A 10,364-nucleotide genomic window follows, 5' to 3' on the forward strand; every position below is an offset into this window, starting at 1 on the left:
TCCTAATTGCCTAGGCTACAGCATTGTCACTGCCAGAGTAACAAAGCATTAGGAAGTGACTGAGGCCATGTTACAAACCGTGATGGCAAGGAGAGGTGATAATTCACCCATTTTGCCCAGGGAGCAGAGGGTTTCTATGAGACCCCCACAAACCCACAGTGACATGAGGTCCAGCTGTAGCAGAGGCAGAGGAGCTCACTGCATCATATAAGCCCTGGTGCAGCCTCAAGGCATAAAGCCACTAAGAGTACAAAGAGAATGATTTTTAATATTTGTTACAAAGGTTTAGTGTGGTTTTTGTTATCCCCCTTCCCTCTTTACAGAAAGGTAATTAGTATTTGTAAAGGAACCTGGGATTTTTAGGGATAACTTTTTTCAACTTCTGTACCCCCAAAAAGTGTTGTACTGGAAATATCAGTCTTCACTTGGATTCACTCATGGGGTGGGATGAGAGAACCCAAAGCACTTCAGCAACAGCCAAGAACAGAAACACCTGCTGATAAGTGGATGCTGCCCTTCAGTAAAGAAAAAACCAAAAGCAACACATGGGAACAGGATATAAACGTGTGTGCATTAAAGGTCAAAATTAAAGTTTTCCCCCAAAATACACAGCTCATCAGAACCAAAGACTGAAGAGCCACAGAGGAACATCTCTCAGACCTTGTGGCCACCTCTAGCCCAGCTGTAAACTTGCTGTGGGTTTTGGTGTGTGAGAGGGGGCAGTGAGCCCCCCTGCCACCTCTGACCCCATCAGCCCATCCTTCACCACAAGGGAAAAACAGCTTCCTGCTATTGCTTCCAGGAAAAACCTGTCCTCTAGACTCTCAGTTTGTCCATTCAGTGGCCATTTTTTATATTTGGCAAGTGAGGTTTGGAAGAGTGGGGCCAGTCACCTCAGTGGTGGTGAGGAGAGGGCTTGGGGTGAGCATCCCAAAATCCTGCATCCCCCAGGTTGTAGAGCCAGAATCACCACACAAAAAACTTCAGGTGCTTTAGCAACAGCTGTGAAAGGTGGTAGAACTGCTTTATAAATGCATGCCATTTATGCTTGAACTAGCCAGTTTTACACCTGACCTCAGCATTTAGGGAGGGTTCATGGGGAGCTTGGGGAAGCAGAGTGGCAAGAAAGAGAGCAGCAGTACCCATCTCGGCACTAGGCAACGCTGGGAATAGTTCAACAGGCACGAAATGTTCACAGCAAAGGGCTTTTTATTCCACTAGATGGTGCCCAGGCCCTCCTTATGGAGGTTGTCTAATGAAGTGGACAAGTATGTGGACAGGACTGGGAAGCAAAAAGACACCAGGCCAGGGTCCTCATAAGGCTGCAAACCCACCAGTCCCAGCCCTGCCAGCAGCGAGACCTCAAAACCATCCCCTTCTTTTGCCAGGTACCAGCATATGCTGAGTCTGAGGCCCCAGGAGCATTGCCATGGTCCAAGAGGCCTAGGATGTGGCGTGCTATGACAATTCCAGGACAAGTTACACAGCCCAGGCTGGTAGCAGCCCTTTGGCCCCTTTTTCTCTCAGCTGGGTGGGCTGGCACAGGAGGTCCCCAAGCCTTTGGGAGTCTTATAGATGCTGCCCCACACCTGGGAAGCTGCAGGAAAATCCTTGCTACTTAAACCTCCGTGTCCCTGTGAGCACTAGCACTGGGCTGCCTGGTGTGAGACTGCCCTGGGGACACTGGGGCCTGATGCCTTGGTTAAGGGTGTAGTGGGCACATAAAAATTTTGATCCTTTCCATTGGAAAGCACGAGTTCTATCAAGACAGAGCTCTGGCAGCTGGTGCTACTACTGATGGCACCAGTGAGAAATGCAGTGTTATCCTCGTGCTGATGTTCCCAGCATCACCAATGCACCATCCCTAAGAACAAAGTCTGTAGCCTGAAATGAGACCTACCCTTTCCTTGCACGCAGCCACAGAGAGGGCAGGGCAGTAAATGTTCTGCAGGTACATTGCTGGCATCATTGCTGCTCCCACCCCTCTCCCTGCAAAGGCTCAGCACCAGTGGGCAGTCCTCTCTCATGCAGAGGGCAGCACTTGTCCCTGCAAGGCTTGGTGCTGCTCCCACTGTGCCATCTGCTCTGGCATGCTGCTGAGCGTGCCTATTTTAGCAGCTTCTGGGACAGAAAAAGCAACCTGCAATTGCATAAATAGTGATTAACTTTGGGTACAACCAGTGACATGGCTCCAGCACGTCCAAGCACAGCCTGGCTCACGTGCTGGGGCCAGTGGTAGGAATGGCAGCAGCACAGCCAGGGTGTTATGGTGCTGCTGGAAGTGTAGTGGGGCCAGCAAGCATCTCAGCACTGTGCTGGAGGGCGTGATGGGGATTTCTTGCTGCAGATGAGCCCATGGGAAAGATGCTCTGCGGGGGTCTCCAGGAAGGACAAACTGCATGGGGAGGTGGGTGACCTTGGCAGTAAACCAGCGGGCTTTGACACGCCAGGGAGGGATGTGTGGGGCTGGTTGACCAAATTGCAAGCCCAAAGGTGATGGTTGGATCCACTGGGGACAGAAATCCACCTGTGTCCAGGGACCAGCCACACCACAGTACTCTGCTCATGTCAAAGAAGCTGCCTGAAGCCCCACTGCAAAAAACAAAAGCAGCAGAACCTTAGGTACAGAAATGCATTTATTTCTCCATTAGGATGGATGTGGAATGGCAGGGACAGAGGCTTTTTCTCACCGGTTATAGACTCGCTTTGCATCAGTGCATGAACAAGGCTACCCTATGCTGTGTAGTACAATTGCTGTTACGTGGCTGTCTAGCGCGACCAACCCATGGACCGCTGTGGCAGCGCTGGACACGGACTCCATCAAAGTAACAGCTGGATTGTATGAACCAGTGATTTCTGGCTCCTGGGCTGCAAAGCACCAGGTGATCCCCAGCAATGTGCAGGGTGACCTCACCCAGGCAAGGGAAGTGCCCGCAGCAGGGATGCCGGGGGACACATGATGTGTGGAACCCCCAGCCCCATGGCTGGAGCCTGCTGGGGCAGATCCTGGCAGCCCCTCAGAGGGTCCCCCGGCTCCACCGGCCCCGGGGGTGCCCCGGGGCTCCCCACCCCGAGGGCCGCAGCAGTCCCACCTGTCGGCTGTCGCTGCGGCTGCCCCGCTCCCCCTCGGAGGACTGACTGCTGTCGGCACCCCCCGGGCCGGCGTAGGGGCTGCGGGGGCCGCCCCCTGCTCCGCCAAGCGTGTAAAAGGCTCTCTCGCGGATGTGGAGCTCGTCGGCCCGCTTCACCTGGTCCACCTGCCTGCTGCGGCTCAGCGCTGCAAACGCCCCCGGTGCCCCGGCCCCCGGCCTCCTACCACGGCGCGCAGGGACGCGCCCTCCCCTCTCCACAGCCCCCGCCGCCCCGGCCTCCCCACCACGGCTCCGCTCCGGAACGCGCCGCGCTGCCGCGCTGCCCTTGTCCCGCCCCGCCTGCGCCTCAGCGGTGTGCAAGCTGCCCCCCGCATCGCCACTGTGACCGCCAGCCGTCGTCTGGGCCCCTCTCAACGCTTGGCTGCCGGGTTTCCTGCGTGAGAATGGTGCTTTGTCCGTCCTGGGTGTCTTGTCCAGCCCCGCTCCCCCGGGTCGGTCCTCCCCGAGCGGCTGGGGGGTGGTTGGCCCGGCTTCCCGGCTCCCCTCTCTCTCTATCGCAGCGCTCTGCCCTGCCTTGCAGCTGCTGGTCATCCCCAGGGCAGAGGTGCAGTTCCCATCCTTCACCCTGGGGGAGGCCACGGTGGTGCCCAGGTGGATGCTGGCCCCTTCAGCTGGGACAGTGGCAGTGGCTTCCTGGTCATCCTCTTGGCGGGACGTGGTGACAGGCACACTGCCTGGACTCCCCTCAAACCTCTCCCCTTCACCTCTTATCTCATCATCACCATTCCCATGGATGTCAGCCTCCGCAGGAATGGTAACATCATCACGAGTGACCCTCCAAGGGCTCTGGGCAGTTGGTCCTGCTCCATCACCAAAGGTGGTAGTGTGATACTCATCTTCTCCCATGGAATGGCCACCCCCAGGTCGGCTGGTGATGCTGTCCCTATGGCTCGGGGTTGCTGTGGTGGCCAGTCCTTCAGGCTGCCTGTGAGCAGGGACGCCAGCATCATCATCCTGTGCCACAGTGGTGCCCACCCTGGGCAGGGGGCTGCTGGCTCCTGCAGTGGGAATGCCATCATCCTCGCTTCCAGAAGTGGCACCAGCCTGGGTGGCTTCTTGCTCCCCCACGTGGATGTTCGCTCTCCCAATGAAGATGTTGACCTCATCGTCCTTGTCTGGAGAGATCTGGGTAAAGCTTGTGGTCCCCACTGTGCTGCCCACCTTCCCACGGGTGACAGTGATGCTGCCTGAGTCAGGAATGTAGGCGTATTCATCCATACCTTTGGCATCAACTTGGACGTCCTCTGTCTTCTCAGTGACAGAGGCAAGAGCAGAGCCTCCTGTCCCTGTGCCCTGCAAGACACTCCCCTGCCCTTGGCCAAGGTTGTTGGCCTCACCACTGCCCTCATCCCCAGCCCCTCCAGTGGCAGGAGCTCTCTCCCTCCCAGTGGTCATGGTCCCCTCCACTGGAACCCACCCAGGGGCACCATCATCCCTGTCCTCACTTCTGACAATGGACTTGTTCCCCACCACGGTCTTGCCAGGGTGTCCATCCCAGGTAGGAGTGGAAACACCACCATCAGCTTCAACCACCAAATCCAGGTCACCGCTTCCCTCCAAGCTGGTCAGTGTGGGACCTGCAATGCCAACACCACCATGTGTGATGGAGTCTGGGTGAGGATCTGTGCCAGCATCTGGGGTAGTGTTGCTTTCGGGCTTGAGGCCAGTTCTGTTCTCCGTCTCATCAGTTCTGACATTATCATCTCGCTCCAGGGCCACCCCACTCTCCGTCAGCTCCCACCTCCCATCGTCCTCCCCCAGCTGGTGGCCAGGGATGACATTCTGCCTGTCAGCCTCTTCCTTCTGTTCAAGACACACAAGGGAGAGGTCAGGGCCAGCTGCATGGGGTGCTGTAGCCAATCTGGCGTCCTGCCATGCCACCCAGCCACGTCCTCACCTTTATCTGTGTCTGGTTCCTCCGTGTTGAAAGTGAGTAGATAAATCTGAAAACGTAGAAGCCATGCTTGGCATTGCAGCCTTTCAGCAGTATCTGTTGGGGAAGAAAATAACCAAGCCCCACAGTTTTCATATTGAATACAGTAACAGGAGCTTCCCTTGCTCTGCCTGGCACCACAACAGGGTCCCACTCGCAGCCACTGGACCCCCAGTACAGGCAGTAGCTCCCACGACCACCATCAGAAGAGGGGAGTTCCCACAGGTAACCAGCAGCACAAGCAGGGACCTGGGCAGAATGTCCATGCTCACCCCCTGGGTCCCTTGGGCTCGTTTTCTGCCTTTGCTTGCTTTCAGGAGGTGGGGGGGTTTCTTTGCAAGTATCTTATGGTTTGAATAAACAACATATTTAATGGCCCCATCAGGCATGAGTGTTGGGACGGATGGCAACCAAAGCCCTGGAAGGACAGCAATTAGCTTCCAATATCTGATATCAGGTATTTTCTTCCACTCATCTGAATTTTGCTACTGGTACATTTTACACTGATAAACTTGAAAAAACCCTAAACAAAACAAAATGAAAACACCCAAACAAAGCACAAATGCATAGCAGCTGCTTCTGGCACTTTTACAACCTACACCAAGCATTTGTGCACTAGGGCTGCACAGGGAGGAGCAGCTGGTGTGGGAAGTTCTTCCCTCACCTGAGCACATTGCACCTTTCCCTCCCCCTGCTATTTGAAAGGGTTGCTTGGATGCAAGGGGACTGCCACTCTCTTTTTCCATAGCTCCCTGGGGATGCCTTCCAAAAGCAGAGTGCCCATGGTGCAGGGCATCCCATGGGGTACAGATCAGGCCAGGGGGGACATACCTGGTGCTGTCCCACACACTTGGCAGCAGCTCTCCCAGGCAGTGGTGGTGGCACCTGAAGGCAGCAAAACACAAGTGAGAGCTAAGGCTTCAAATCCTGACGTGGTCTCAAGGCAGTTGCCAATGCCCACTGTCAGCCACCCCCCGTGCCCAGTGTGGTGGCAACAGAGCAGCAACATCTGTGCCCTCACAACAGGTTTCCATACGTGCTTGCAAGCTTTTGGCTCCCCCTGATTATGCTTGCATCTTTTGGGATCTATTGTCCAGTGCATCTCTCAAGGATAGGGGACATGGATGTGGAAGCATCCAGTGAGCCCCACCAAGCCATTCTGGAGCATTTTCTATGTGACAAGAAGGGAAGACAGCCCCGTGGAGGGGAGCTCCCTCCAGTCTCAGCAAAATCAGCTACTGTAGCACCCCAAGCCCAGCTGTAAAGGGCAAAAATGCTCCCCAGAGTATTAAATATTCCCAAGTGAATCCATTGTTTGTGAACAATGTCAAAGGCTGGATTACAACATATTAATCATCTTTCTTCTGTGCCCCTATCTGAAAAGCAAATCTGTGCTGGTTTATTTTCTTCCACTCTGCTGCCCTGTGGCAGACCTGGTTGTACAAGCTTGTCCTAGGGGATAAATGACACACAGCCAGGGCCCAGCCCTCAGGGAAGATATGGTTACCCTCCTCCTTTCCCTAATGAAACAGCAGGCCTTCACCAGAAGCAGATATTCACTCCAGCTGTGTATTTAGTACTCTGGGTAAGAGTCATGCAGGACAAAAATGTCTGCTATTATATTTATCTTAGTTTGCTCTTTATTTTAGTTGTGTCTGTCTGAAATTCACATTAGGAGAGCTGAAATTTAATTGCAAGTGCTCCTCCAGCACCTGTTACCCATGTGGGTAAGGTGAGCATTCTCCCTACCCTCCCCCCTTCCTGTGACTCCTCTCAGGCTCATGTCAGGGCACAAGCTCTGGGCAGATCCCCAGATCCCCAGAAATCAAGAAGAGCTACGGTGACACAAACCAGCCCTTGCACAATCCAACCCAGAACATCCTGTAATTCTGTGAGAGTAAATGATCAGGCACCTTGGTGCTAATATCTATTTTTGCTGCTGGGTTCACCTCTGTATTAGAACCTCAAAAGACTTTCCAAGCCCCAGAGGACCTATATGCAAGTACAACCCATGTTTTCCTGCTGCTGAAAGCACAGGGTGGTGCATCCCACACTTTTGGCAGCACCCTGGGAAGCCAGGGAGAGCCATACTCACAGGAGTCGAGAGGGTCGTGCTGAGCAGGCATAGGCACAGGCACACAAGGGCTGTTTGCATCTTGGGGAGATCCTGGAGGCACAAAGTGAAGCATCACTGGAGTTTGTCTTCCTGGGACTTGCGGTCCCCAACCAGTCCTGGTAAGCTTCAACCCAAAAGCTCCTGCTGTCCCGAAGTCCCCATGGTAGGGAGGTTATCCAACAACCCCAGCTTTTCCCAGCCTTTGTGGTATCACTCAGCATCACTCTGCATTCCTCACAGCAAAGGCTATGGTCCCACCATGTGCATATGGTGGTGAGGCAAGGACACGTGCAGCCAGCATCACTGAGTGGACACTGACACCAGGAATGGAAGTTTCTGAACTTGCTCTGTCAAAGCAGCTTGGATGGGTGTTTGCAATGAGCGCCCATGCAAACCACTGCAGGCTACACTTACGCTTACAGTTGCAAATCTGGGTTAAGAAACTCACACACAGAAACCACAATGCTGGTTTCAACAGTGTTGATAAATGGCAGGAGACAGTAGTTCTGTTGGCTGATAATTCCCATTTTACCCATCCACCCTGGCTTGGACTCACAGGTTCAGCCCGAAGAATATTTTCAGCAGTGCAAGCATTGCTACACAAAACACCAGAAGGAAATTCACACACAAGGATCAGCTGTACAAAGCAACCAACATAGGCTCAAGAGAGAGCAACACAGAGATGCACACAGCTGAGGCTTGGGCTGTCTCCCAGCCCTCACTGCAGCTTGCCCAGAGTGAAAGCAGGAGATGCCCTGCTCAGGGAGGGCAGAACCAAAGGGCTGGGGAGGCATGGGGCAGACAAACTAGGTAAGAAGATTACCTTTTGCTGTCAGAGGCAGGTCCCAGCAGCAGACCATGGAGGCTGTGCCCACTTTGCTGAAATTTAAAGTTGGCCCCAAGCATGTGGAGCCAATCAGATCGTTCCCAAGGACATTTGTCAGGGCTGGCAGCACCCGCAGATAACCAGGGGGAGTAATTTCCAGCTAAAAATGTGTTTGTGGTGGAAGACAGCTATCAAATGTTCCACCTGACTGGATAAACAGAAAGCAAAGTTTATAAATATCTGTTCTGAAGGTGAAATTGCTTGATGATCAGTGTAGATCTTAGCATGGCACACATCCAGCCCGGTTATTGATAAGAGGGGGTGCAGTGGGCTGTGTCGTGCTCACAGTGACTGACATGGGAAAGCCATCAAGGCTGCCAAAAGGAAAGGGTGATACACTGAGCCTGGCCTGGCCACAGCCACGACCAGCACCATGGGGCAGTGATGGCCAAGATGAGAGCTGCTTCCACACTGTAGCCTTTGACGCTTGCTTTTTTGATTTCAACCCCAAGCCCCCCAAGCCAAACCTTGTGCAAGAACAGAACAGAAAAGTGATTAAAAAAACCCCCAATGCACTGCTCGCACAGATCCCTTTAAGCCACCTTATCTGTGGGAAGGAGCTGCCAGGATGTGCACATGGTACTTACTCTCCTCCTATCCCCCTCTAGCTTTGATGCCTTTGCTGGGTGTCAGTGCATACCCCCAGAGGGTTCCCCTGGCTGTGGCCTGCCTGGCTCAGCCATTCACAGAGGTGATGGTGACAACAGCTCCGATCGCACCCGCCACTCTGCCCCAGCCACATCCTGGGAGCGGTCACATTAATGCCAGAAGTGCTTAAACCATCAGCACCCCGTCACAGATCTCAGGAGAGAACAAAGCTTGGAGCCAGGAGGGAACCTTTTCCCCTGGCCGGGGAGCCGCAGTCGGATGCTGCCCGCGGGTTGCCGAGCCCGAGCCTTGGCTCAGGGATACAGAGTTTTGGCCAGGAGCCCCAGGGGTGACGCACGTGGGACCTGGCCAGGAGCCCCGTGGAGCAGGACCCAGCCCCAGGCAGCTCCAGTGCCCTTTGTCCATGCTGGTTCCCTGACGTCTTTGGGTACCCCCTGGGGATGCAGACGATGTGGTTCATGTGTCGTCCTCTGCCAGCGGTGTGCGCTCTGCTCTGCAGTGCTACCACAGGGATCTGGCCCTGGGGGTCCCCACCCTGCAGGCTGCACCCCCTGTCACCCCGGCAGCTGCAGCCCAGGTTTGGCACCGGGAGGTGGTTTTGTACAGTGTCCAGAAGCTTTCTGCTGTGAGAACAGAAGCTCATTTTGCAGTTGGACCTGTATCAGGAGCTGAATGTGGGTTTCCTTTCCATGGGTGCAAAGGCAGCACGGAACCCATCATAACCCATCCCAGAGGACCATGATATGAAAGGGGGCACCTTCCTGGAACCCCGAGTGATTTGGTCGTGCCCCATTCCTGGTGCTGATAGTCAGCTGTCCAGGCCTTACTCCTACAGGGAGGTGACTCTGGACGAGGACCTGGGGAGCAAAAGTTGGGGCATACCCACCCCTGATGCTGGAGGTGACCAGATGCACCACTGTCACTGTGACAGCAGTGATTTGCCCTCGGGATAAGGCTGTGCAGAGAGGAGACACAGGGACCATTTTTGGTTGCATTGTCAGTGCCTGAAACACACTCAATATGCCCAGCCTCAGCAGGACCTACATGCCTGGTGCCAAGATGCAGAAGCGAAATTCTCATTACAGGGGTGTGCATCTACAGCTAGTAGCGTGAAAAGAGAAATTAATGTCTTTAGCTTTATTAATATTGCCTCATGTGTGGTCACGCCACAGGAGGCATGGAAGACACAAAGTAATCATCACCTCACATTGCAAATTCATGTGAACCCTACACAAGATGTGGCAGTAATCCCACATCAGTGACCCTAAAAATTTGCTTCCATTTTTTGGAGAGGGCTCCACAGGGCCTTTCCTAGTCAGCCCTTCTGTTCTTCACTCCTTTTGGGAACACCTGAGCTGAAATAAAGATATTTAATCCTGAGCAGCATGAGGACCTGTAGTCTCTCAGCCCACCAACTGCCATGCTGTTCTTCTGACCCCAGCAAGTTCGAGAGCAAACCCTTTGTCACCAATGAGCTCAGTTTGGTTGCTTTATTTCATTTCATTTCATTTTGCGAGATACAAAAAAAAAAAAAAAAAAAAAGCCTGTGACAGCACTGATGCCCACAGCAAGCCTCCTGCTGTCCCCTCTGGTGCCTGGTGGCTGCAGCAAGCCTTTGAATGCATGTTCCTGAGTGGGAGATAGGGCAGGTGGGAGGAACCCACCCGC

The 10,364-nt window shown here is 54.0% G+C and overlaps 1 protein-coding gene across 1 annotated transcript; it reads right to left on the minus strand.

Moving 5' to 3' along the window:
- Nucleotides 1-3,017: 3,017 nt before the first annotated feature.
- On the minus strand, nt 3,018-7,240 carry MEPE (matrix extracellular phosphoglycoprotein). The gene is made up of 4 exons (XM_030450887.1): nt 7,181-7,240; nt 5,917-5,970; nt 5,050-5,142; nt 3,018-4,955 (listed from the first exon to the last, which is right to left on the minus strand). Exons 1-4 carry the CDS (start codon nt 7,238-7,240, stop codon nt 3,018-3,020), a joined length of 2,145 nt encoding a protein of 714 aa, XP_030306747.1.
- Between the last annotated feature and the right edge of the window lie 3,124 nt (nt 7,241-10,364).

The sequence above is a fragment of the Calypte anna genome, chromosome 4B, assembly GCF_003957555.1.
Source record: "Calypte anna isolate BGI_N300 chromosome 4B, bCalAnn1_v1.p, whole genome shotgun sequence".
In the NCBI taxonomy this organism is placed as follows: Eukaryota; Metazoa; Chordata; class Aves; order Apodiformes; family Trochilidae; genus Calypte; species Calypte anna.

Bases quoted from the DNA above. Each gene is read 5' to 3' on its own strand.
- MEPE (XM_030450887.1), bottom strand. From the start codon at position 7,240: ATGCAAACAGCCCTTGTGTGCCTGTGCCTATGCCTGCTCAGCACGACC. The intron at 5,971-7,180 runs GTGAGTATGGCT...TGCTGCCTTCAG, and splicing joins GCACGACCCTCTCGACTCCT to GTGCCACCACCACTGCCTGG. The intron at 4,956-5,049 runs GTGAGGACGTGG...TGTCTTGAACAG, and splicing joins GGAACCAGACACAGATAAAG to AAGGAAGAGGCTGACAGGCA.